The sequence below is a fragment of the Ooceraea biroi genome, chromosome 10, assembly GCF_003672135.1.
Source record: "Ooceraea biroi isolate clonal line C1 chromosome 10, Obir_v5.4, whole genome shotgun sequence".
In the NCBI taxonomy this organism is placed as follows: Eukaryota; Metazoa; Arthropoda; class Insecta; order Hymenoptera; family Formicidae; genus Ooceraea; species Ooceraea biroi.
This window is the reverse complement of record NC_039515.1, coordinates 8,995,668-9,022,486: the sequence shown is the minus strand read 5'-3', so window position 1 is coordinate 9,022,486 and position 26,819 is coordinate 8,995,668. Positions and strand designations below refer to the sequence as shown.

The 26,819-nt window shown below is 44.8% G+C and overlaps 6 protein-coding genes across 7 annotated transcripts in view; 5 read left to right on the top strand and 1 right to left on the bottom strand.

Moving 5' to 3' along the window:
* LOC105283676 (LIM/homeobox protein Lhx9) overlaps nucleotides 1-7,327 on the top strand; it is a 172,974-nt gene extending 165,647 nt beyond the window's left edge. For both annotated transcript variants that reach the window (XM_020033096.2, XM_011346640.3), the window contains 2 exons: nucleotides 3,074-3,214; nucleotides 3,301-7,327. In XM_020033096.2, the coding sequence (XP_019888655.1) occupies nucleotides 3,074-3,214; nucleotides 3,301-3,457 (298 nt within the window). In that variant the 3' untranslated portion in view covers nucleotides 3,458-7,327. The remainder of the gene's footprint in view (nucleotides 1-3,073; nucleotides 3,215-3,300) is intronic.
* LOC113562819 (WUSCHEL-related homeobox 3-like) lies at nucleotides 3,458-7,334 on the top strand (the record flags this gene model as incomplete). The annotated part of the gene is made up of 1 exon (XM_026973317.1): nucleotides 3,458-7,334. A coding segment is annotated over one exon (273 nt), but the record flags the coding sequence as incomplete, so codon positions are not given.
* A 3,703-nt stretch (nucleotides 7,335-11,037) lies between these two features.
* Nucleotides 11,038-13,063, top strand: LOC105283682 (tRNA:m(4)X modification enzyme TRM13 homolog). Its single transcript, XM_011346648.3, has 5 exons — nucleotides 11,038-11,284; nucleotides 11,365-11,561; nucleotides 11,821-12,006; nucleotides 12,163-12,402; nucleotides 12,504-13,063. Exons 1-5 carry the CDS (start codon nucleotides 11,133-11,135, stop codon nucleotides 12,965-12,967), a joined length of 1,239 nt encoding a protein of 412 aa, XP_011344950.1. The 5' UTR covers nucleotides 11,038-11,132; the 3' UTR covers nucleotides 12,968-13,063.
* A 198-nt stretch (nucleotides 13,064-13,261) lies between these two features.
* Nucleotides 13,262-14,703, top strand: LOC105283683. Its single transcript, XM_011346650.3, has 3 exons — nucleotides 13,262-13,424; nucleotides 13,712-13,936; nucleotides 14,315-14,703. Exons 2-3 carry the CDS (start codon nucleotides 13,747-13,749, stop codon nucleotides 14,515-14,517), a joined length of 393 nt encoding a protein of 130 aa, XP_011344952.1. The 5' UTR covers nucleotides 13,262-13,424; nucleotides 13,712-13,746; the 3' UTR covers nucleotides 14,518-14,703.
* A 164-nt stretch (nucleotides 14,704-14,867) lies between these two features.
* Nucleotides 14,868-15,603, top strand: LOC105283684. The gene has a single exon (XM_011346651.3). It carries the CDS (start codon nucleotides 14,895-14,897, stop codon nucleotides 15,072-15,074), a length of 180 nt encoding a protein of 59 aa, XP_011344953.1. The 5' UTR covers nucleotides 14,868-14,894; the 3' UTR covers nucleotides 15,075-15,603.
* Nucleotides 15,604-15,673: 70 nt separating this feature from the next.
* On the bottom strand, nucleotides 15,674-26,590 carry LOC105283685. The gene is made up of 5 exons (XM_011346652.3): nucleotides 26,281-26,590; nucleotides 20,016-20,155; nucleotides 19,663-19,812; nucleotides 19,405-19,560; nucleotides 15,674-19,321 (listed from the first exon to the last, which is right to left on the bottom strand). The coding sequence occupies exons 2-5, from the start codon at nucleotides 20,152-20,154 to the stop codon at nucleotides 19,287-19,289; spliced, it is 480 nt and encodes a 159-aa protein (XP_011344954.1). The 5' UTR covers nucleotide 20,155; nucleotides 26,281-26,590; the 3' UTR covers nucleotides 15,674-19,286.
* Nucleotides 26,591-26,819: the final 229 nt, after the last annotated feature.

Sequence of the window (26,819 nt, the reverse complement as noted above, 5' to 3'; positions counted from 1 at the left end):
ATGAAATATATACTGAAATTTTTAAAATCGACCGAGCATCTTTCCCCTTTTCTTTCTCTCCTTTTGTTTTGCAAGTCGAATTCGTTATTCAATCTAATTGCGATTCCCGAGAGATCTCTTCCGGTACGTGAAATTATTGCCTCGTTGCGAAACGCACACGTGTGACACGCGTCTTTAGAGACGCTTGTTAGCGCAGGCAAGATTGACACGTCGGCTGCAATTAAAACGTAAGGGGGCGCGCGGCAAATTGCGTATCAAGTTGGAGAGGAGTCGGACAAGGAGGGCGAGGCACTCATATTATCATTGGTGAAATCAACTAATTAGAAATAGCGTAGACCGCTCGTTAAGGATTGCCCCGTCGACTGTAATCGCCAATTACTCTCTTACTGCAGCGAACTTCGCTCATTAAAATTATTAAACGCCGCGAGCGATGGGGCTCGCGTTTGACGTCTCTACACGCCGCGGTGCATTGTAAGTCGCCGAATTTTTACAATCCTTCCCGTCGGCCGTGGCAAATGCGAAATATAAATAACGAATTCTATTTCCAGTCGGATCCTTTAACGAGTTTCGCAGTCGCTTTTCCTTTCGTGAATGCGGATAATAAAAAAAGATTGTGCCGCACAGAAGTTACACGAGAATTAATTAACTCTGCACGCGTAGTTAGTAAATATATTCAACTACTAGGCCACACATTTACGTGGTAAATCCTGACGCAACCGTTGCTTTATCGAAGATTTATTGAAATAATTAGTAATCGGCGTGGCACGATAACGTCGTATTACAACAGACGTTCGTTGTCATTCATCACTGGCGCCGAACCGTTACTCCCTGGTTACTTTCGATCAATTACTCGGCCAGCGGAGCACATATGCCTCATTCAGCCTATTAAAACGGAGCACCCGATGTTTAATCTAATACAGCCGGTCTCTGATTACCATAAAGATCTCCCCAGATGTCAAAATGACAAAAATCCTATCAGCGCGTTTACCATTCACTACGTGGATCACAGTATACTTATGTAACTGAACTATTAATAAGTCAAATGAAATGTTTCTTCTCGAGTATCGATAATTAATAAGCGAAAGAGCGAATGACTTGTGCGCGTGTTGTTTCGCGCTTTTTACAAGCGTCGTAAATAAGACTCGCTTATAATCGAGAGTCCTTCCCTGTCGTCAGCTTTCCAGAATGGTCACGTGGAACGCGCGTGAATAATGATACTGGTAATGACTTTAGGCGATTAAGAGGCCGGAATGACGGAGAGAGATGGAAACGGAGAGAGAGGAGAAGCGGGTTTTATAGCTGATTCTCGATCATCGACTAATTCCCCTTATCCTATTCTAACTGATTGACTTGGCAGTCGGTCTCTAATTAGTAATTACGGAGAAATCGAAAACGCGGAGCGATTTGACCGAGCGGCACGCATCTCCGCTCATTAATCTCGCTCGATGGATGCGACCCGGAAGTACAGGTACACAAGGCAGGTTGATAAAGACGTGGTTGCAATTAAAAGTTGCCACGTCGATTCATTTACGAGATGCCTGACGCGAAACTCGCCAAGAAAACGCTACTTTTGATTAGGATCTCGCCGCCACGTGCGCGATGAGCGGTGTATATCTTTAACACCTTCCCAACGTAACGCAAGAGACTAATCAGCAGTTAATTGGCTCGTGCTCAGGAAATTGAATTAATAATGTGGTAGAATTTCTGATAGCACCGCGCCAGTTTCTCAACGGCCGCTTTATCTATGACCATACGCGTGCACGATGCTCTGCGGTTGATTACGATATTTAACAATGCGTGGAGACACCGTGTATACGACATACTTTACTTTCTCGTGTGTGTGCTGTGTGTGTGTGTGTCACATATATACACGCAGTTTGCATATGCGAGCGAGAAAGTAACGCTGCATGCTCCGACGTGGAGATCTCACAGTTTCGAAATTTGTGCATTACCATCTTCTTGCTGCGAGAAGTAGGTAGCACCGTTCGGCGTGAACTCGTTTGCATCCCGTATTTTGCAGCGCGAAGGGCACGCATTTATAATTGAAGCGTTGCAAACGACCGAAGACAAACCACGGAAAAGAGGAAAAAATAGGAGAGAGAGAGAGAGAGAGAGGAAGAGAGAATAAAAAGGAAAGGATTGAAACGTCATTCGGCGAACGATCATCGAGTTGCTGGCCGTGCTAGCTAGTGCGCGCGATCAGCCGGATCCTGGACAGATAAATTAGCAATTTAATTATAGAACTGTCAGCCGGTAATTAAATTAATAACGAGAAACCTCAAATCCAATCCGCGCCGTCGTCGTAACAACCTTATGCGCGCACCCGAGTAAAGTCCAACGCAAATATCGATATGTCGTACTAGTCGCTCCCTACCGCGTGTTTCAAAAGCCCCCACCGATTCAATTAAATATTTCATTAAAGTTAAATGAAAACCGATTTTAACCGTAACACGTTCCGGCGCAACATCGGAACGCTTATATCGCGCACTCGCTCGTTAGATCGGCCCCGATTCGCCGCGATCTTCCTCGCGGGGATCAGCTTTAATTTTCTCAAACCTGAGGAGATCGTCTCGAACGTGCGTACCGGTACACATCAGCGCGTCTCCCACGGAAGAGGCTCTCCTTGTGCCGTTGGCCGCGAGAGACGTGAAATCGTGGCACTCGCGTCGAATCCCCATCCGACATGCCTACGTATCGTTACATAGCTAATTGCTGCATAAACAGCCGGCTTTACGAGCCAACGAGTATACGGCTGACAACCGCTTCGCAAACATTAACTGCCATTAACTGAGGATACGAGCCCGCGCATCGCGGCGCATCTGTATTGGAGGACCCGTGTGCCCGTGTGCCCGTCAGCCCGCGGGCGAAATTGTTAAAAATGATCGGGAGAATTGCCGCTATAATCGGACACGTGGCGGAGACGCGCTCGAGGACCCGCTTATTCGTTCGGATCGGATTCGGCTAATGCGTCCAAATGTACCAGATAACGTTTTCCGAGTCCGTCGAGATTGTTGAATTCCCTCGAACCTGTTGGATTGCCGTCTGATCGCGTCCCTCTCATGTCTTGTTGCAGGATGTTCGGCGGCGGTGTCTGCGCGAGTTGCGGTAATCCGATACCCGCGAACGAACTGGTCATGAGGGCCGCTGAATCGGTGTTTCATCTGAAATGTTTCAACTGCAATAAGTGTGGCAGTCAACTCGTTTCTGGCGACAGGTGAGTTTGCACGAGACAATCCTTCTTATCCATCGTAGTCTTATCCTATGTGCAGCATACGTAACATACGCTTTTCACGATTTCAGATATTATTTACTATCGGGCTCGCCGGTTTGCGAAACCGACTGGCACAAGATTGTGAAATCGTCGAGCGTCGCGGCAGCGGCAGCCGCGGCGGCCGGCAACAGCGGCGCGCCTGTCAGGAAAGGTAAGGTCGGCAGGCCTCGACGAAGCCGTGAATGAGGCGGCAACCCGGTCGGTCGCCCGAAGAAGGTGCAACCCTCTCCGCAGCCGACGACCGCCGTCGTACCTTCACCACAGGTCGATGTCGTGGACGTCGCCGTTGGGGTCGATCCCTATTCGCCGCCTCCGCCGGGTCATCAACACTATCACCACTATCACCACCATCACCATCATCAGATGGCACTCGCGCATCCGAGTCTGGCGCCCCATTCCCACCTGCAGGCATCCAGCTATCAGGACTGGTCACCTTGGGCCCAAGATACCTGCGATTGAACCTCCTCGCTGGAGGAGGACCAAAGGGCATCGTGATGAAGAAGGAGCATCGACTTGTCTATCGTCGCGAGTTCAGCCTTCCTGGGGGAATGGCTCGGATCGAGGATATGACAATTCCGTTTCGAACCTTGCCAATGTGCGAGTCTACGAGTCCGAGTGTTCCGAACCTGACTTCGTGATATTGAATCATGTGTTTGAACTTGCCGCGGATACTGGGCCTTTCTTGGCACCGCGATGTTGAACATAATTGAACTTGCCGCGGACACACCAAGCATCTCTCTATGCTGCGATGAGACATTGACGTGTCGAGTGCGTCGAAACTTGGCGCAGGTGCTGAAAATCCCCGACGCTAAAAGACCATTAACTGTCTTTAAATGACTCGCGAAGCCGTGGATACTTGGAAACTTTACACGGATCACCTCGATTTTGTAGTGCGAGTTTCTCGGATTTAATACCGTTAAATATTGAAATCAAGGCGATGCTCTCGTGAATACCGCGAGCCAGAGAACATCTCGGCTCAATCTCGGACGACATTATTCACTTGAATTAAGACTCCGTTTCCGATCTCATCTCTCCTCGGAGTGAGATAATGTTCGATGCGTCTGCGACATGTTGAGACGGCACTTGACATCGTGTTGGAAAAGCATCTCCGCTGCGAATTCGCCGGTCTTCTTAATAATAATCTTTGCTCAATTGTAAAGAATCGAAGAAAGTCTAAATAAAACGACCCATCGTGCATATACATCAGCCGCAGTAGTGACGTCAGTTTTCTCTTCTCTAAGACTCTTCACAGCCATCGTTGCGATCACCTCGACACACGGAATGCGGAATGTAGAGTTGGTTGAATGGCACTTGTCGTTGGCGCGCAAGCGCTTTCTCGCGCGTTTGTGAAATGTCAAAATTGCTCCTCTATTCGATCTTATCACTCTCCAAGTCATTGGTCGAGCGAGAGGATTATCATGGCTCATTGCCACTTTCAGTCGGCAAAGTTTAAAGTTTTGCAAGCGCGCACTCTTCTCGATTTCTCATTATTGCTACTTTGAGAGTAAGTCCGCAAAGTGGCATCTTGTGCTACATCTAATACGTACGATCGATGAAGATCTAATGCGAATCTGGTGCGGAACGGGTAGTCGAAAAAAGCAAAAGAAAGAGAGATAATTTACCGGCGGCGCAGCGATCGAATGAGAAAACGACGGTGTGCAGTTCTGGACCCTTAGAAAATTATTTTTCTTTCAAAATCATCGCTTCTGTCGATCCGCCGCTGCGCTTCGTAAACTCATTAGGCGGCCCTTGTTCCCGCCGTCGTTAATTGAGTGCCGAGGTGAGACGAACGACACGGAATTATCATTCGAATCCTCCTTGTTAGGCATCCTACTTTTCTCTTTCTCGCTCACTTATTCTTTTCTTCTCTCTCTCTCTCTTCCTTTTTTCTGTCTTACTTCCGCTCTTGCTATCTCTTTCTCGAAAATACGTCGAATTTCCATAGCAGCATAATCAATTATGTCTGCCGTACAAGAAATCTTATACAATTTCATCGCTTTGACATTTCCCCGACACATCCGGCTTAAATTTAACATAAGTGTGTAATCGTAAATATATTACGATGTTACATGTAGAGCGCAATACGATCATGTCTTGTGGAGAGAGAAAAAAGCTCAATTGTCCTGAAGAATATCTCCTACGTTGTTTAGCGAAGTCTACGTTGTGCATTGATTGTTAAAATTGGTCAATATGCAGGTTGTCGACAGAAACGGTTACGTTTGCCAGTAACAACGCTCTAAACATGCATTATGAAGCAAGATCATGGTGTATTAAATAAAATATGATTTTTTTTTCTTAACTTCTCTAGCATGATTTGTACATTCTATCGAGACGTTTATTCGCAAATTTTCTCAAAGAGAGTAATCGCGTGTTACTGGCACGCGGCAAGTTTACGACAGCCGTTGCACGTGCACGTTAGTGACATAACTCGCAGCGAGTAAGAAATGACATTGGCGCAACGCACGTTCGAGGCTCAAAGTACAATGAATTCACAAGCGGTGAGTTTCGGCGTAAAGTGTATCACAAAAGCGAAGTTGCCCCGTTATCCGTTTCATTCGTCGAACATTCGCGTTTTAAATGATGACCGCGTGCGTAGCGACGATTGCCAATTAAGCGATGTTCATACCTGGGAAAGTTCACCGGGATTTATCGCGAGCGAACTCGCCTCGCATCAGGCGGAAAAGTCGGGCGCACTAGTTAACTTTCTCGCGAATGGAAGCGACGATTCGCGACGTCGCACGGCGCGGCGAGCTGAAGTTAAGGATCCAAACCCCAAACGAATCGCTCGGATTGTGGTGAGAATAATCACTGGTTGACGCCGAACGATCGAGTTGATCGCCACGGATCGAGATCGACTCGATTTCTATCTAATATGACTGTGCGCGGGCAACGACGCCGCCAAAGCGGAGAAAGCGAGAGAGGAAAGTGGTATATACTGCGGTGTACATGTAGATTGGACAAGCAGTCGCGCTGATGGATTATGTCAATGATGCACAAATTTTTGTTCGGCATCGACTCGGCTGGATACAGCCATTCGCCGCAAATCAATTCTCGATTGTGGACGCGCGAATAGATTTATAAGATGCAGACGATTCGCGTTATCTTAATTTTAATTTCTCTTTTTTATTATTATCTCGAATATATAAGTTATGTCTTAATTAGGAGGATAAATTTATTCAGTTCGAGGAAACGTTGTTTCTCCGTTCTATCATTTGTTCTTACTCCTTTCGTCATCGTCGCGTGCGCGTATCGGATCGAATCGGCTCGCGCTGAGAGCCAATTCGGAGTTTGTGCATCGTTGGATTGTGTAATTTAACCTTGTATATAGGGTACATTTTGTATATTGTTAAAAGTTTGTGTGATATAAATGGTTATGTATTTACTATCGAACGCGAACGGCGTACGGCTACTACGGTATTTCGCGGTTCTGCGTCGTCGAGTGCATCGCGCAGTGGCGCCATCTGCCACATTGTCCGACAACGGAACGCAAATAATTAACAGTCCTATTTGATTTTGTCCTTTTGGCATTAATTAATCGGTTCGTCGAATTATTTGGCCCGAGCATGAACATTAAACTTCACGCTATTGCGCGATGTATTTGCGCATTCTTTGAAATTTAACAACTCGACTCATTGTCAGTTTCGCGACAAAAACGCTCTTCTCGGCGATTCTCTCCTCTGGATCAAGAAACAAAGCCCAGGGACAATCGTAAAAAATCTGCGAGAACAGAGGGCAGAATCGCGCGTTTGGTGCAATCACGTTTGGTGCGATGACGTTAGGTAGATCGCGGGCACTGCGCTTACTGCACTTGGCACTTTGCAGGACCGGAAGTAAGCGCGCGAGCACGAACAGTCCTCCTGCTGAGCAGCACGCGCGTGGACCGCGATTCATGCGCGTCTAGTTAATTTTGTTATTTGATTTATTTCGGACTCTTCATATTCGGGACCCGACGTCTGTATGTGGTTTCGCGGCCTCTTGTAAAATACAATTACACATGGAAACACACCATACGAACACACGTTTATTAATTAATAAAAATCACAAGTTTTTAGAAAACGAGCAATCATGATCCGTGATGATCAGTATCATTAATTTCCTTCCCACCAATCCCGCAATCCAATATTTCAATTACAAACCTTGGATCGTATCAATGCTTGATGAAACAAGTTCGAAGAAACGCAGATACATGGTAATGCTTCTTCATATTATAGTTACGGATTACCGTCTAAGAACAGGGTTAATTCGGTTAGCATTAACCGCGGTGTCAAGAGAATTGATTTCGAAGCTATTCCTGAATACTCACTCTCAAGTGGCTGAATTAATTCGAATGATTCGAACGTTCTGGTGGCGCGCGGCCGGTTTTCAGCCAACTTCTCGGCAATGCGCGCGCGCGACTCGACATTCTCCAGTCGGAAAGGCATTTAACGGATGTACACGTGTCCGACCATATTGCGTTTGTGTCGTTCGATAAATAGGTGGCTAAGCAACTCCAACGGAAACCCGTGTTAATTAACGTTGAGTTTCAGGACTGATTTACGTGGCGTCTAATTAGCGGGCCTGCCGGCGACGTAGTAGGCATTTTGATTGGCCACACCGCGAATAGAACGCGGCCCGATTGGCCTTGCCGGCGTGTCGTATCGATTGTTTTCGTTTCTTCTTCTCGTCCTCCTCCTTCTCTTCTTCCTGTTTCTCTTCAGTCTTTGCCGTCCTTTCTCTTTTTATTCGTTCGTTAAAAACAAAGCCCGAATAGATGCACCAAAGCGCACTTTCGCAACAAGAACGCTTCGAGAGACTAGAAGGCAATTTGATCACGAAAGTAGAACGTTCAAGTTTCTGTCTCTAATAAGTAAACATACTAAGCAAGAGAGCACTTTTGAAAATATCAAAATTCAATTTCCCTCGTTATATTTTGAATGGCAAATAAAACCGCCGCGCGCCGCGCCGCGCCGTACGATGATTCCGTGTAGACGAAAGTGAAAGAAAAGGAGATTCTCCTCGCTAATTAAGCCCCGCGTGCAACTATCGCGTTCTAATCCTTTATTTGTCGGTTGCCTTATGCTTACGAGCGTATCAATTAAATTCGAAATCAAACACGCGCGTCAGCAGTACGCGCGCGCATTCTATACGCGGTTCTATACGCTCGTTAATTATGAGCGTATCACTGACGTAATCCATTAACCTCCTTGAAGGCCCATCATTTTTTCTACGGATTAAGATAGCGACGCAGCGTTATCGTTGCATTTCACGGAATGAGCAATTACGGGGAAGCGCAGATAACACTTTTGGGCGCGCGACGGAAATTCATAGACATTAATCCCGACGTGCGGGAAGACAATGGGCGTACGCAGCTTTTACAACGCGATCTTGAACACGAGCGATGCATTTCGAAACGTCAGGCGCGTGTGCAGTTTCTTGAAGTTTTGCGGCAATTAACAGTCGACGGCAAATAACAAACTGAATTTAATTAATTGCATAACTGCGAGCAGAGAGGCGGTTCCTCCTCCCTCCCGACACCCTCCCCACCCGTCACGTTCCCGCCGCTGCCTCTCTCCGCACTTCTAATCGAAGCGGGTACATATTGTTGCACCCGTTGCGCTCTGCCCCTCATCAACCCCACCGGCAATTAATTATAGCATTCCAGGTTAGCCCGGGAATTAATTACGTCCAGAAGTTGGACGCTGGCGAGGGATCGTTAGAAATCGTCCTTCCTCGAAGTTAGGCGGGCATAGGTCCAGGTAATTATTGATAGTCTCCCGCCTGGTTCTCCCTTCATTGTGCTGATAACGCGCGAACGAGGGGAGCATCACGCTGATATTTCGCTGTCTTTTCAAGAGACGAGATAATAACTGCGTGCGTGTGCATTGCCGCGATGAACGCTTCTTCTTCTGTTCACTGTACTAAAACTGTCAAAAAATTCTCGTAAACGAAATTGTGAAATTTTCACAGTCGCAAATAAATATACTCATCAGAGCAACGCGATCAATAATTTTTGCTCTGCGTCGCGTGCTTTATGAAAAATTCACAAAAAAAAGAAACTCTTTTATAGAGACGCGTACTTTACCTGCAACTACATATTTTTAGACGAGTGGAGTAATGGAACAATGGTTCCAGTTTCAGCAAGTCTCTTGCGAGCTACGTGAAATGATTTTTCCTTTTGGCCTACGCCGCATCCCCTCGAGACAACGAGACATTACCCCTTACAAACCGATGGGACTATCCTTTACCGCGCCTCAGAACTCGATTGTGATGATAACACTTGTTCATCTACACCTTAATCCCTTCTGCTTGTTAACACCGCGCCGCTCCGCCAGTGAGAGGTTGCCGGGGAAACAAAAAGGGATCGTTAGTGCTCGCGACCTGTTATACGCTCGTAAATATGAGCGCACGTGTATTTCGAGCGAGCGCGCAAAGTGCACCGTGTATTTTGACAGCGTATTTCGATCGTCTAACTAACTCGACATCCGGCATTCTTCAATGTACCGTCGACAATTTCTGGCCGAAATAAATAATTTCATTGTTGACTCACAATCTTTTTCGAAGCATTTACAATCGATACTTAAAGAGCCAGTATTTGCCCAATTATACAGGTGGTACGAGCAGAAAAGAATTAAATAAAAACATTCATATTTCGAACTAGTAATTAACTGCTCAACGAACAGCTGCTTACGCAAAAGCGACGGTAGTACGTCACAACATGTCGATAGGCATACGTGACATGATACTATTTACGTAATGACATCTCAGACGATGGTACTGCATTGCACACCGCCGAATTCCTCCTTCACGTCGCGCGTGACGGATAGCGGGGTGGAAAGATAAAAAGGGAGGAAAAAAAAGGGGAGAGATCCGGCGAGAGACAGACGAGGGGTCGCGCGAGAGAGGATCGGTTGACACACCGGCGGGGCAATTATTATTGCGAGTGGTTGGCGACGGGACACCAATGATATTTTATTTAAGAAACAATCGGGTAATAGCTCGCTTCAAGAGGATAGATAACGCCGGGCGCGCGGATAGAGATAAGCCCGGGGAAAAGTTGTAGCGAGACAGAGAGAACGAGCCATGGGAAAAGGGAATTACAGAGAAGCGCAAGGTGAAGTCCGGGGGACGGGAGGGGTGCGGGGCAGGGGGGAACGAGAAAAGGCGGTAGAAGGGAGAGGAGGACCACCGGGAGGGAAAGGAGGAAGACACGGCGAAAGAGAGAAAGATGAGGGGAGGTAAAAGGCGAACTTTGAGGCGGACCGGTACCAGGGTAGCTCTGCATTAGCGAATTACCCCGCGCGCGCGCGCGCGCGCGCGGCGGATTCCCCCAACGGTGAACAATAAATAAATACGGCGATCCGGAAATATCGTTCAAGGGATTCGGTAAATTCGAGAAAAATCAAGTACGGCGAAGGCACCCAGCTGGTCGGAACGGCTTTCCGATTGGAATCTATAGCTTCAATTTTGGTCCTTCAGGGCAGCTGCAACACGCGGCATTTCGAAAACTGGCACTGTTAAAGAATTTCTTCTTGTTAGGATATTCGCGATATTCATAACGCGATTTTTCTTCAGACACACTTAACATAATAGAATAAGTATTCCTGGTCGTTTTTGTGCTTGAGAAATCATTCGATCGCGACAATTGGAACGTCCAACGAAGACTGATTTCGAATATTCACCGGCAATCGTACTTGCAGCGGTCTCCCTACGACATGAGCAGAACTAATTCTGATCTCAGCGCGGAAAAAGTGAGTGGTGGCGCCATCTAGCGGTGACAGCTATAATTACAGATGTTTCCTCACCGTTGTATTGACGTAATTCTAACCTGTGATAGACACGTTGTTCTCACGTGAAGAATCTAATCGTTTGATAAATAAAACATATGGCAGACAATCATTGCATGTATTTTGTCAAGCGGAAGAAACGTTTCTGCCGTATGACAGTGCGAGAGGGCAAACGATATTGCGGCGAGCATCAACAAGACGCGAACGATGCAGGTGATGAAAGAGTCGAGTGTCCACTAGATCCTAAGCAGTGAGTATTCATTGATCAAACGTGAAATTATCATAATAAAATAGTTGAGTCTTTCCACGATCGAATAAACGAATTTCCAGCACGTGTTATCAATCGAAATTAACGAAGCATTTAAACGTGTGCAACGCTAAACAAAGATTAGACGCGCAGCCTGCGTTTGTGGTCAAAGGCGTGAACTTGGACAGCGAGACGACGACAGTGACACTGCACGTGCCATTATCGCAGCTTGACGAAACTGTGGTGAATACGGTGATAAAGAAGATCCACTCCGCCTATGGTAAAATTATTTATATTTAAAATTTTCATTGCAGTTTTATATCTAAATGTAAATTGTATTTTGGATTGTAAAGTTTAAACTGTAATTTAGATTTTAAATAATAATTAGTATTTAATTACCTATAGATTCAAAGCTTTTTATTGTGATAAATTGTTTTTCAATTTCATCATCCTAGACATTGCATATTATTTTAAAACATCTTTTTTATTTGCGACATTTTTGATGCTTTTAATCCACTAAACGTAATATTTTTCTTTAGAAAAATTGCCAAAATTTTCGACGGTCATACTCCAACACGACACGTTGAAAGCTAGATTGAGCGACGAACCTTGCGGCAATAATGCAAGAAAACACTTGCTTCAAAATGCATCTTTGCTTGGACATTTAGAGCAAGCTGGTCTCCTACAGGATGATACTTGTTTTATTGAATTTGGAGCGGGAAGAGGTATATCTTTATCACCCACCAAATTTTTCTTGAAATTTCTTTGAACTTTTCCAATTAAAAAAAAACAGATATTGTCGTTACTTGAACAACTTATTATAATTCCAAATAAATCGCATAATCGAAACGCATACTAAAATCGAAATCATATTTTAACAGCTCAATTAACATATTGGTTGGGGCAGATTATAAAACACAAATCGAACAGTTGCATTTTGCTGGTTGATCGTTCCAGTCATCGGCACAAAAATGACAATAAACTCAAAAGAGAAGAGAGCTGTTTAATGGTAAAGAGAGTGCATGCGGACATTGCCGATCTGCGGTTGAACCAGATCGCGGAGATGCAGTCAATTAAAAACAAAGTTGGTATAGCGAAGCATCTTTGCGGCACGGCGACAGGTATGCACACGTTGCGCTCATTTCGCACGTGCCGTTGTGCACCATTGAGTAAACTCTCGCCATCTGCAAATGCTCCTGTAATCAAGTGTTGCCTTTTTTAGATCTGGCGATACGCTGCCTGGTAAAGTCAATGAACGATGAGCCCAAAGTCAACGTTTGCGGCCTAGTCGTCGCGTTTTGCTGCCATCACAAATGCGAGTACTCGTCTTACATAGGCAAAGAATACCTACAACAGTGCGGCTTCACCGCAGACGAGTTCCCTGTTTTGTGCAAAATCGTCAGTTGGGCGACTTGTGGCGGTCGTTTGAAAAATGATGCTAAATCGCAACATGAAGTCTTCAACGAGCAACATAGTGGGAAGGATATCGATCAATCTTCGGAATTATTAAATGAACGCGAATTTGTCGGGCGGAAAGCTAAAACGCTACTAAACTGGGGTCGCTTGGTGTTTTTGCAAAGCGTTGGATTTCAGGCTGAACTATTTTATTACACCTCCACCAACGTTTCCTTAGAAAATATGTGTATTGTGGCGAAACAAGAACGAGAACGAGAACGTTCAACGTGATACAGACATTTTACGTTTATCGCTTATAGTGTTATTTCAACATTTACATTATTTTTAACTCTATTCGTCAATAAATACATTCTTATGTAATTTAAATTTTTCGATTCGTAATGATGATAGTAATGCCATCTATTTTCTCCGACAAACGATTAAACAAACCAATTACCGACAGTCGATAAGACGAACTTTGAACTTAACGACCCAACGAGCTCAAGTAGTACGCAAGTCAAAAATAACTTTCCCCCTCTGAAAGGGGGATGCCCCGCCCAATACGAGTGATCTAACTCTGTTCAAACATTCCAGCGTACGGGGCTGTACGAGGCGATGCGTCCTTAGTTTGATGTTGCGCGTCTGTTCAACGGTCGATTTGCAAAGTGTATCGCCGCCGTACTGACGAGTGGAATTAAATATCACCGATACGTGATACACGAGAACGAAAAGAAAAACCACGAAGGAGGTACGTACGAGCTCGAGCATTACACACATGTAATTCCCGTAAATTCAGCGTGTGCGTGCTCTCGGTGACCTATTTCGGTATCCGTGCACTTTGTGGCACCTGCGTGCGCCAGGTGTGTGCATTTATAAGCGATAACGATATCGGTGATATTCCATGCCAGTTTCGTTTCGTGCGATTTTTCGTACGCGTCTTCTGTGTACGGCACGCCACGCCTGAGAGCGCGTGATGTCAAAGCGGCCTACTCCTCATCACACTGAATGGGCTTCCCTCTTTCTCTTTTTTTTCAGAGCGTAAGCGAGAGAGATAGTGTTAACATTGTGACATGTCCATTCTAGACGAGCGTGACGAGTACCTGAAGAATCCGTACTTCAAGGAACACGAGTACGGCGACTTCACGCCATTCTATGTCGCAGTGGCCCTTTGCTCCGTGCTGGGCGGGTTCCTGTTCATTCTGAACATTGCGTTCTGCTGGTGCTCGCGGCATCGGCAGTACTGGCAGAATCGCCACACCGGTGAGACAGGGCGTTCCTAGCATTCATATTCTCGTTCCTTGCATTAGAATTGCGCATTTCATGAATGCTTTAACTGGCATTTACATTTTGTATTACTCGTGAATTAAAATCAAGATCTATGCTCGTAGAATAAGAAGCAATTTTTTCGATGTATTCTAGAAAATTTGAGAAAAAGAAGAAATATCTTGGAAAAAGTTGAACATTTGTTTCTGTTTTTTTTTTCTCTGAAGACTTAAATGGATATATATGTCTAGTGCAATCATTTAAATACCAATGCAAGGAATTAAGTATCTGTGTAACAATTTGCTTGTTATATTGTTGCAATTGTCACTGATACAACTTTTCTTTAATAATATACTATCTTGTTGGTGGATTTAGGTAATAGGTGGATTCAGCCTCTATGGACTGTGTTGCCACACAAAACACCACCGCTTGATCTGAGCGAGTTGGAGCCAGGCCGTATCAAACATCCACAAGTGAGGCACGAGATCATCCACGAGTATCACGATCCGGAGTCTCAAGGTCCTACACCTCAGCCACAGGAATACCTGGAGATGCAGAAGCGCGAGAGTGAGATCTGAAGTAGTACACCAGCAACGTCGATCCAGCGATCAGCACGGTATCGGAAAGCAGTAGCGGCACCTACGCTTCAGTATACACCCAAAGCCAACATTTAATCGAGTCCAATAGAGCCTAATTAGCCCTTGCACTCAGCTAATTGTGTTGACGTGGCCCCTGTCTGCTAAACCTCTCACCGTCATACGCCATCATCGTTGCTCTCTGCCTGCATTAAGAACAATTTTTACTTTTTTAGCATTATTTTACCGAAAGTTTATTCGTCGAGAGGTGATTATTGATTAATATCAGGCAACGTATTTTAATAACTCCTTTGCGTGTATTCGACATAGTCGCAGATAATTGATAAGAATTATCTCAGGCCAATAGATAATCACTCGCAATGGGTTTGCACGTTTTTTGGCCCGCCACGGCCTGCCTGACGATGTTCATCGTTTGCGTCATAATCTTGATGCTCAAGTATGGCGCGCGTGTTTGCAAATTGCGACACCATGCGTTGCCGTCCGACCAAGATTGGGAGGGTAAAGCATATTCCAGAAAGTTGTCCGTCTCCGTGGCGTGAGAACGGATAGCACAAACTGTCCCGAAAAAGTCGCACCTCGATACACGATATTTTCTACTGAAGATGAAACTCAACAGATAATAAGACAAGACTGTCGATTAGAATTTTTATTAACGTAAGTTCAGTACACGAACGATGAAACAATTTTGCATTTACTCTTTTTTTCGGGACACGAATCTCGTATATACTGTATATAAACAGTATTAATCATGTAAGTTAAGCAACTGATTCGATATTCCGTCCATTTTACCTTCGTAATATGTCTGTCATTAACGTAGATACGTATTTCTTCGGAAATCAGTGTAATATGGCTGCTTAAGAAATTTTTATAAAATCAAGCTAATTATTTATACAGCAATTTATATAGCACATTACCGAAGGAAAAAAATTTCATACCCGTCCATGCATTTTTGATGTTATTTGATATACTCTTATTCGAAATGTTAATGATATTAATAATCGAGCACTTTTGTAATTTTTGTATCGATACATTTTACAAATAAAACGAGAGATCTATCTCCAGAGACTATTACTTTGTAGTTTCTTTTTTTTATTCCTACTCCAGAATATTGATCAACGCAACATGAATGCGTATCATCTGGTGTGCATATATATATAATATTTTTACTTTTATTGACAACATTGGATTTTTGTTACATGTGTAATGGTTACACAATTACTTCAATAAGTAAGTAGATGCATTATACAACTTTTATAGTAGTTTGTAAAGAAAATCACTTCATCGAGCTACGATACACCAAATTCAGGAACTATCCTAAACTATACGATCTAAGCGATCGAATAATGTCAATCGTGAAACAACCACGCGTGGGTCAGCGATTTAAACAAATTATTCATTTATCTAAATCGTTGGAAGGCAGTTGCGTTCCCCTTACGTTAACGAAATGCGTAGAAAATTTTCGGCGAGCAAAATGATCAAAAGAGTTTGTTGCAAATCTTTATATAGTTGTACTAACGTTAAATCAACAAGATCAATTATGAAACTTAACGGTCCGTAATAGAACGGCGATCCGTCTACACTAATTGTTTTAGTTATAATAATGAATAAAATTCTCTAAATAATTCTCTTATCGTAATATATCTAGAATATCTATGAGACGTTCCAAAAAACTGCACGCGGATGATCGAAAATCGTCCGCAAGAGACATACGGAAAGGAATCATTTTTCTCGTAAGACTTTCAACGCGCGATCTGAAATGCGAATTAAAATCTTGATCGATCATTCTCTAGCACCTTTGCAATTCAAAGTACCGACATACAAAATCTAATTTACCTTTTTATATCTAGTTTATCTCTAGAAATCTATTCCATAATTTTATAATATAAATAATATCCATAATATTATCATTCCGTAATTTCTCTAAGAATAAAAATTCGCTACCGACGTGCATCTTCCGCGGAACGTCTCGTGTAATTGTCGAAGGATCTGAAAAATTAGTCTCTAGGTTTTTTTTACTGATGTACCTTCTATCATGCTATGTTACAATGCGATTAAAACACGGAGAGCCTCCTGCGAGCTCCACACAGAGAAGTCAAGCACAATACTCATTACACCTATTCTACATCGAGAGGTAACTGCACACTTGCAATTAAGCACTTGAGGATTACGCAATCCTATACAATCATTACAATCGGAAAATCCCACGGTAATCAGAATTGAAAAGGATGACTCATGGCATTCCGTGTAAGAGCGCGATGGGATTAGACATTTCTCGAGTGTTTCAAAGGAAAAGAAAAGAATCCTTCGGGCAGAATTATGTGTGCGAATGGTTCCAATCGCGTATGTAATTAGCGCTCATTGTAAAATAGATGTAACGCTCATCGAAGACATTTAATGCTTTCAACCGGCACATACGAGTCCACTTCCGGCCACATCGCGCGTACACTAAAATATAAGCTGGCCTCGTCGATGCGACTTGTGAAACTGCAACTTTGCACTTTTGCAAGATGCTTCGACTTGGGTTAGTTTGAACGGGAATAGAGAATTCGGTGGAATTGAATTTACCGGTCGAAGGATTAACGGGGAAGGATAAAAGGGGATGAAGGATTAATAGTAATTAGAGAAGAGCCCATAGAACAGAGATAACGCTATCTTATGATTTATCGATAGATTCGCTTTACGCGTAATGATGATATGCTGTAATACGGGAGCTAGACCTAGGCGCTTAGCGACGACACGTGCGCGACTCCACATACGCGACGCATCCATTAATTTCTCAAATTAATCCTCAGAGATCCGGTTAAAATATCCGCCGCGCGTAGAAGAGTTAATTCTGATATATACGCGCGACGCGACGTTCGTGTAAGAGCTCAAAAGCAAACTTCCATAAGTCATAAAGGTCCGTGAGGTGAGGAATTACATGGTAGAAAATATTTTCTCCTCGCATCACTCTACACGCACTTTTCGAAACGTGTCGCACACGTAGATCGCACACGCGTGCGGTACCAAACGCGCGAACGGCTTAACTTCTTCTCACCGACGAGCCTCTGCGTATACACCTAGACTTAGAAAGAAATACAATCTTGTATGCAGGGAGAAGGGATTTGATTTTCACGGTGTCGAAAGTGATCTCTTTTTCTCTCTTGCATGCAGGAGCATGCACATTTGACGAGACAACGAGACGACGAGTTATTTTAGTTTGATTTTTATGCTCATTGGCTTGCGAGTTTCCATATTGCCAGTTATCATTTGATACATTATTATAACGTTAACTGCGAATATTAACATCGGAAGTGACGACGTCCTGTCGAGAGAGGCGCGGAGGATTCCAGGAAAATTCATTAGGCTCGCGCGAACATTCTGTGCTTCACGTGTATACGTATATCGCCATTTTCACCCATTTTACTCTCAATTATTGTTTTGATATGGCTCCTTTTTCATCGTCTTCCTTCTTTTGATTTTGACAATTTTTTGATTAGCCGTGACCCAAGTACGAAAATTCCGAATCGTAGGATGCCGTCCACCTTTCGCGCATCCTCCAACACTCGTTCAGATTCAAATTGGTGAACCTTCGCGACGGCGTAATAATTGTCGGAATATCTCGCGCACGTTACAGGACACAGTTACTTTGAACATCAAACACTGTATATTTATGTGACAATCGAATGAAAGCTGTTTAGTATGACAAACATGAACATTGTACATGATTTTAAATGGATCAGCAGCTAAGCCAAAGGGGGCAGGAGGAGGGGGAGGTCACTGCTGCTTCTCATGTGTGATAATGATAAACAATAATAATATTAATAATCGCTGCGGGAAGACGAGAGAACAGCTTTGGCAAATGATCTTATCCTCTTTCGCGAGCCGCCGAAATGGCGGCTGTTTCTAGTTCTCTTTCGGGAAGCTCTAGGGTGTGTTGCGCTTGTCAATCAGTTGAACAATCAGTGATGCAAACTCCGCGAGAACACGCTGGAATCTAACGCTCGAGCTTTTAAGGGTCTCCGAATTTTTGCAATTCCAAGTCGCGTGAGTTCGAAGAAAACATCGCAACAAACTACATCACTGCATCGTGTCTGACGTAAAACAGCCGTGTTCGGTTTTCGTCATCTCGAACATGTCACACGACATTATCGGCACCCCGCTCGATCGATTCTCCGGCTGATTGCGCGACCCGCAAGATTAACCCTTCCAAGATTCTCGTCAGCGTCCATTTTTAGAAAAACCTTTACGCGATCAATAGCTCCTCTATGAGGGGACTTGTTGCGAATTATGTCAATAGGTTGCACATACGGAGGAGTTGTTCCAATCAGCGCGACAGCTAAGAGCAATATTTTCTATAAACTTGCAACCGCCGCGGTAACGCGGTACAGAAACAACAATTAAACAACGCGGCTCTCGGAAGGGTTAATGACCTCCGCCGGGAGCAGAAGTGATCACCGAGACGTGCATGCCATCCCGAATTATTAACAGTAATTAACTTGTATAATCAAACGACGGCGGCGCATCGCTGAGGGCGATCGCAGTTGTGCAGCGCAGTACGCATCGCTGCGTCCGAGATGCACGATTCATCAGGCAGTATGTATAACAAATGCTTCGGCTGGCGGCTATCGCCGCCATCCAGATTTCCATTTGTGCCCTGCCTCGCGATCAATTGGCAATTGGACAAAGGATCGAGTAAAGGTAAGAGTCGAGGAGATGAGAGTGCGCTTTCGTTGCCCGATTAGAAGAGATGATCGGAGATTGGCGGATGATTACTGCTTGCTCGACTTCTTGTTCGATCGTTCCCCTGAAAAGACAAAGAATCTGCGCTTTCTTGCGTCTCGACCTCTTTCGTGTAAAATACTAAAATTCGCTTGACTGAATAATCACCTTTGGTGGATTTCTTCGTGTTAGTCTCCGGTTTACACCTCTTAGTGAGCCGTCGCGTCTTTTCGCAGGACGTGTCGCTGTTCACTTTCAGATTATCGATTCTCGTCATCATTTGATTCACACATCCGCTCCACGCGCCTTTCTCATATCGACATGCTGCAGCGAACAATTGAGATTAGAGTACGTGCCTGCTCGAACGTGCTTCCTGTAGCACGTCGCGGATGCGTTAACGGTTAACGCGAATATATTACTACTTACCTTTCTTGCACTTCTTCTGGATGGTCTTGGTCTGCTCGCAGGACTTGTCGCCCTTCTTCAGGCTCAGGGTGCGTGATCGTGTGTTGGTGTTCGGGTCACATTCCGACCATTGACTCTTTACGTATCTGCACGACGATGAACTGCCGGATGCTGCATCAGCAGACGCGAAACGTCAATAAAAAGCAATTGGACGTAGCGAACAGCGAAACGCGAGTACGCAGAAACTTTCAAAGACTTTCATAAAAGAAATAGCTTAATTATGCCGTCTGTATACAAACGATCCGTTTAATAAAATAGTGAAAGAAAGAATTAACTGCATAACTCGTGCATTAATTACAGAAGAAAGAACTCACTTCGTTCCTTAGTTCCGCGCACTGTCCGCACAAGGACCTCCTTGTCGTCCTCCTCCCACAGATCACTTTCCGCTCGGGCGATTGTAAGGATCATCGACAGGGCGATGGCCACGAGAGCCAAACTCCAGCATAACTTCATTCTGTCGAGGAAAAAAGAAAACGTCTCGTTAAGCTTCGTTCTTATAATGGAAATCGTTTTAATTAATACGCTAAGAGGAGCCCATAACGCTGAGGGCGGATTATTCCAGGATCGTTCCAGGATATTAAAAGTATTTTTGAACCTACAATGTGCAGACCTAAATTATATATATTAAAACATATAATCATGTATTTTAGTATCTTTATCTTCATGTTTCTGCATCGCGATAAATTAAAACATGTCATTCGACTATTCTAGGATTCTAGTCCGAAATCCTAATGCAAATTCGATTATCCTATATAATCGCAGGAATTCTCCCTTTGAGCAGCGAGCGGATCTCTTGATTGAGATTCCGGAAATATAATAATTAATAATCGTTAACTAAGCGATAGCGAGATGACCGTAGTGCCTGAGCTCGACCGATGAATCAAGTATTGTGCCAAATTGATACCGATAAAAATCATCAAGCCCTGCGATAAGTTTCTCACGATGATGCTTCGTTCTCACAGCACTCGATCCTCAATCTCATCGCTCTCAATCCCATCAAGTTCCTTTATACCAGGCTTCATGTTGACGCTAATTAAAACTCCGGTCCATCAATCTTCATTAAAGGAATTCGCCGTCGTTGCCGATAATTCGCGATTCATGACACGACAAGAAACTGACAGACGAATGGGAAAGGCATCACGACACCAACATTGAATTCGCGGAATCCCAGCTGGCGTTCGTTAACGCGCGGTTATTACTTTTCGGGGCGATGCGCTTCGCTCTCGTTAAGATTCATTGCGATTATCTCGGCCTCCTCTCCGCGATGAGCGTCGGGATGGTGACAAGTGGCTCTTAACGAGAACCGCAAAGGATAATTAGCTGCAGGCGTGCAATCGTTCTGTGCCACTCGCGCTGCGAACGGAATCATTAAACCAGCCAGACACAGGGTTGAAAATAAAATTTTATTTCACTAACGCGAACAATTCATGTTTCAATTTCTCATTTCTAAATAGTTTAATTATCTCTCTAGCCGGCTGTATGTCGTCCCCGTTTCGACAATCTTGTCCGCGTTTCCGTGATAGTCGGGAAGGCTTTTCGCCGGCTTCGATAACAATAATTACTTAAATGCAGCAAACTAGCAAAGCAAGGCGAATTATGCATAGTGTGATAATAAAATTCTTGGACTTCAAGTATACAAGTGTAAAAGTAATATTCTAAGTGTTCTTCCCTCCAAGTTATAAAGTTTTATAGCTCCTTTAACGTATTTATTTCAATTTTATTTTGTACATGTTTTTCAGTGATTGCCACTTGTTAAAGCTGTTTCAAGAAGCTTTTTCTGGGATTACTTTCAGTTCATCTGTCATACTTTTCTGAATGGCTGGCATATTCTTGCAGTTTAAATTATAATTTCAATTTTTACAAGATAAAAGATTTCGTTGGAATTGGATTTGACGATTAAGATAAGAAAGTTGCCTGAGCACTACGATTCTTCTTTCAAAAATTGTGTAACGATTGCTGATGAATATGTCGATATTAAAACTATGGAATACGGAAGAAACAAAGATAAATTCTCGCGAAATTCGATATGAAGGCGCAGAATGCGCTTCAAAATTCGATCAACGTTAACGTAAAATTTTCTTTTCATTTTGTTAACATTTTAATAAAAATTCTTTGTAAGTAGAAATGTGGATTTCAGTGTAAAAAAATTCTTTCTTGTGATTTCAGCGTGAAAGAATTCACAGTATGCGCAATTTTCTTTTATCATTAATTTTCTATGTATCTTTATGTTACTTGATGATGTTGCTGATCTCGAAGCAGCACTTTCAACGTTCCCTATCTTTGACCCAGCTAAATCTTTGAGCTTTCAGCGCAATTTGATCGCGACTTGCTGCTCTATGTCCGAGATCGGAATACGAGAAAGAAACTCAGCAAAAACTTGAATAAAACTCACCAACCGTTCAACGCAACTCGTCGAAACTCGAGCACGTACGGAGCGAACGTTTATACTAACCGTTTCAACAATCGTCCACGAAGAAACGTATCACTAATACTGCCATGATAAAATCATTCGAGAAGCTGTATTGTAACACTGTTTTCGCCTCTCTTTTCTAACTCGTTACTACAACAAAATTATAATATTATAAAAAGAGTCCACGGCACTCCATCAGTCCATAGTGTGCAAATGCTGATTTCAATGTACCAGAAATCCGGCAAAAGATAGCTATCCTTACTGGGCCTGTCCGATCCAGCATGCGGAAGCTGAAGATTGATTTATCCTCCGATAACACCCTCCGGTGCGCGATGATATGCACGCATAAACGATTGGCTCAAGGTCTTTCCTTAGATCGATGCTTAGTCGCTTTCCATGCGAAGCGATGCGCCACCGACGGTGACAGATCGCGACGACCAGCAAGGCCACAGGACTAATTAATCATCGGCGTTGATAGTTAGAAGAGCGGCGCGCAGGGAGGATTCGACGACCGACACTTTTACATCGGCGATGATGGATTATTCCCTGTGTGTGCCGTTGGATTCATGGATAAGCAGCCGTATCTCAGTAATAATCTCAGTTGCTCTACTCCAAATCCGTAGAACAGCATTCAAAATTCAGAGACACGGATCCGTGGACTTGCGGACCAAGGACATCAAAGCCCTCTGAGATCCCTGAGGGCTCAGCCCCAGGAAGATCAGAGAGTAGAGACGCGTGTCAAATATGGCTCAAACACTCTGGAATACAGAGAGAGATTAAAGTACAAGCCCGAGGACGTGGGCCTGGGAAGATTCAGCGAAGATCATCTGGCAAAGTTGAAGCTTCGCCCAATTGAAATCCCGGAGGATCGTGGTTGCACGATACGGTCGCGATTTTGCTCGGTACCGTACATTTGACATTCGTGTACGTGTGTCCTTACAATCATTCCTCCCCATTAGTCGACATTGAAACAATCAGCACTCGTCAGCGGTCTTGCTAGAACCACACGGACAATATCGCTGGCCGGTACCCCTCGCACAAATCTCCGTTTATATTCAAACGATCTGCTGGCTGGATCGCTTGGAAAATCATCCGCGGCGGCGCGCCCGGATTGACGGAATTGACAAAATTATCATCGCATCAGGAACGCCGGAAACGCGGGCGAACGAGACGTCGAGCGGACGTTGCCTTGTTCAAGTTCGCCGTCGAACCCATTGTCGGTCCAGCAACGACGGTCGACGACGTGGAACGAGTCAGAGGAGAGAGAAAGAGAAAGACAGAAAGAGAGAAGGTGAGAGAAAGAAAGAGAGAGCGAGTGAGATATCGGCCGACAAAGCAGATAATATGTCGTCGAATATAGACCGGCGGGGACATGCGGGCGACACATCCGAGAGCAAGGGGACGTTGCCCGATGTCCAGATATACGCCAGGAAGTCAGTCTTCGTACGCTCGATTTGGGAGTGCTCTCGTCTTTCTCTTCCTGCGCGTGTGAACGTCGCAGCACCCCTGGAAGATGAAGCCTTTGTTTCATTGTCAGTCACATTTTCCACGGATTTTTAACCGAAGGTCGGGTCACAGAGACTTACTTAATGAAAATGAAAAATTAGGCAGCTAGCGATGAACACAGAGCGTCAATTTTCTTTACAGTGCATCCGCACGAGTAAACAAGCATTTAGCCGATCGCGCGCGGGGAAAAAAAGCGCGAATAAAGAAAAACCTGTCCATGCCATGCCTCGAGTGAAGCCGTTGAAATATCGCGCGCGCACGTCACGCTAAAAATATAAAACCGTACAGAGAACGTAAGAACGTTCAGCGTAATTTATCAATAGAGAAAAATAAACCTGTAGATAAAGCACGACGCTGTTGCGCGCGATACCAGACTAAAAGGCTGACGGTATGAATTAAAGTTGCTCTTTATTACTGTCATTTGAAACGTATGCTGAATGCACGTTTCTCGCGAGAGGGATAACGAACTAAACTGATAAATCCTTCGGTTGCGCTCAAAATTCTCCGTCGAGCTTTTATTTCACGTATACGAACACGTTCCCTGGGATGTGAGGTGCCTTTTGGATTGCAGTCCAATCTCTGGAACTCGCTGGCTATCCTTCGGAATTTCTATTGTGAAAGTTTAAAATCTTATCTCATTATTTCCTTCAGTACGGTCATTACGTGTCTACAGGAAGCGAGCACTGTACGAATATGGGGATTCAATAAAGTCCAGAGTGTCTATTTAAATCTGCGAAAGGGTTATTGCCAAAGTTCATAGCTAGGAGAAACTTTTCTTAAGTTTGTAACTTGGAAAAAAAACATACGTTCCTATCATTTCCCTGTTTGTAGATTGTTACTCGCGTATATAAAAGCGCGGTAAAAGAATTTCAAACTTGCTATTTATTGTTATTATAGAAATTAACTCTATCCGTTAAGCATATTACATTCTATCCGGATATTTATAAGAACAGTTGGGCAACCGTAAGTGTTACGAAACGAGAAACGAGAGAATTATCTATTCAGAAATATTGATTAATAATCTCTGTTTATTTAAAAATTGTATGCGTTTATCACGTTAATCTTACGTATGATACGGCTCGCGAGCCAATTTTATCATCGTAAGAAGGCTGACCGTTGATTTTCTAAATCAACGCCGGACGATAGGACAGAAATATCAAGTTGCATAAATAAATCACCCTTCGACCTTTCTTTTGTCTTCTTCTCTCTACTCTCTTGGAGTCAACTCTACAGGTCGATCGAAAAGTTAATACGAAAGTAATTCGCCGCAGGCACATTCGTCGATCAGTCGCTCCGGCCCGTCTCGCAGCGGAACCTGATTTGATCTTTTTTTATCTAGATAGATTTTTAACTAGGTAGATACCTTCTACGCGTTTATGGTACAAGTAGAGCAGAATTAACGCGATCTCAACGAACTGCTCAACGAACCAACGGGAATAAAATTCTAGAAAGTAAAAAAAAAACTGCTGGATGTCGCCTAGAAACGGGCTTTCGGCCTCGACTCTGCTATTACGTTCGCGCAGCACGGCGCGCTTATAAATAGCTCGAAAATGAGGGGTTAAAAGGTTACAGCGTGCCTCCCGCAGCCCTAAAAAACCCGCTGTGTCGCTCTCCGTACGGAGACCTACGCGTGGGTCACGCGTGGTTGTAGAAAGCAACGAAGACGAATTAGCCATCATTTTCGCTCGTTCCGCGCGTCTCGGGATTATTGCTGCTCGGAATTTATTCTGCCGCCCCCGAGCAAAGTGAGTGGACTCCGCTCGACGACCGCGGAGATTGACTAATCACTTGAAAGATTATGGAGAGATTGTGGAGATTGTGACTACGGAAAATGTGAAAATTGAAGCGTCGGACTGTTCGAACTCCCGAGTGACGAATATGGTCCCGCTATAACTCTACTTGTCTATGTATCGCCGGATCATGATCCACATAACGGTCCCCACTTATCGCTTCTAACTGGAAACTATCGATATATCTCGACGTGGGATCGCGTGACAGTTTTTCCAGGTGCTCCTTTTACGTTTTCCTCGATAAAAACCACCTTACGGACACGGATGATTCTTGGCCATTTTTCAGTTATCTCTAGAGAGTCTCGGTCGATTGTTCGATGCGTCAAAAAAAGATTCAAGGATCATTGCGCTCCAAGGGACACTCTAGAAGAATTCGAGCGTGGAACTCGCGCGTTTCCTACGCTGCGAGCCCTGCAGAGCGCTTGAGAATCGCCCGAGAAAAGCTCTGTGAAGAATTGTGAGATGTAGGAAAAGAAAGAGGGAGTTCGGACCAAGACCGAGATTAAAAGCGAGAGCAGGGCGCACAAACGAACGAGCGAACGAGCAAAAAGAGGCATCGATCGTGCCGTTGCGTCGCGGACACGCGCGCACGGCAGCGAAGGCACCTGGTCCTGATTCCTCTCGTTGCATCTCGGATCGACAGGTCGCTCGACCAGTGGCACGGAGCGCGCAAAAAACTCTATCCGATCTCCAGCGCGCCGTAGACGAGGAGAGCGGCGACGATTCAGGGGCGGGTCTCCGCGCGGGCGTCCGCTCGCGGAAAATCGATCAGCGGCGCCGGGCGGCGGCGGCGGCGGCGTCGTCGTTCCGCGTTCTGTCCCTCTCTCTGTCTCCTTTTCTCTCACCCTTTCTCTTTCTCACGAGAAAACTTACCTGTCACGGGGATGCCAAGCAGCCGGGCCAAGCTCGATCGGCGTTTCCAGGCGTGTTTCCGCAGAGCGATTCCGTAGCCGCGATCCGCAAACGACGTAGCCGTGCTCGACGACGGGAGAGGGCTGGTGGATGCCGCGGACGGGACAATCCGCTCCGTGATGCGACTGCGTGCACCGTGATCAGCGCGTCGGAACGGAGAACGGATCGCTCTGCGACGTTCCCTACGTACGTGGTCACTTCGGCGTTGTGATGCCGTCGACTGCTACCGCCGCTACTACGTGTTGCTGCCGTCACCAGCACTACTGCCACCAGTGCCACCGTCGTCCGCCGATCGGAGTCATCCCCCTCCCGGTCGCGAATCTAGCATCCCTCGAGCATCGTTGAGCATCGTGCATATCCTCCCCGCATCCCGTCCGTCGATCTTCCCCTTCTTCGCCATGGTCGTCATGGTGATCATCCCTCCTAGCAAAGAGAAAGACGATTGAATAAATAGCAGTAGAACTACAGAGGGAGAACTGTACAGGATGCTCCAAAATGAG

Excerpts from the sequence above, each read along its gene's own strand:
- LOC105283682 (XM_011346648.3), top strand. The coding sequence starts at position 11,133 with ATGGCAGACAATCATTGCATGTATTTTGTCAAGCGGAAGAAACGTTTC. Across the intron at positions 11,285-11,364 it reads TGTCCACTAGATCCTAAGCA|CACGTGTTATCAATCGAAAT; the intron begins GTGAGTATTCAT and ends ACGAATTTCCAG. Across the intron at positions 11,562-11,820 it reads GAAGATCCACTCCGCCTATG|AAAAATTGCCAAAATTTTCG; the intron begins GTAAAATTATTT and ends ATTTTTCTTTAG.
- LOC105283684 (XM_011346651.3), top strand. The coding sequence starts at position 14,895 with ATGGGTTTGCACGTTTTTTGGCCCGCCACGGCCTGCCTGACGATGTTC.
- LOC105283685 (XM_011346652.3), bottom strand. The coding sequence starts at position 20,154 with ATGAAGTTATGCTGGAGTTTGGCTCTCGTGGCCATCGCCCTGTCGATG. Across the intron at positions 19,813-20,015 it reads GCGCGGAACTAAGGAACGAA|CATCCGGCAGTTCATCGTCG; the intron begins GTGAGTTCTTTC and ends CTGCTGATGCAG. Across the intron at positions 19,322-19,404 it reads CACGAAGAAATCCACCAAAG|GGGAACGATCGAACAAGAAG; the intron begins GTGATTATTCAG and ends TTGTCTTTTCAG.
- LOC105283683 (XM_011346650.3), top strand. The coding sequence starts at position 13,747 with ATGTCCATTCTAGACGAGCGTGACGAGTACCTGAAGAATCCGTACTTC. Across the intron at positions 13,937-14,314 it reads CTGGCAGAATCGCCACACCG|GTAATAGGTGGATTCAGCCT; the intron begins GTGAGACAGGGC and ends TGGTGGATTTAG.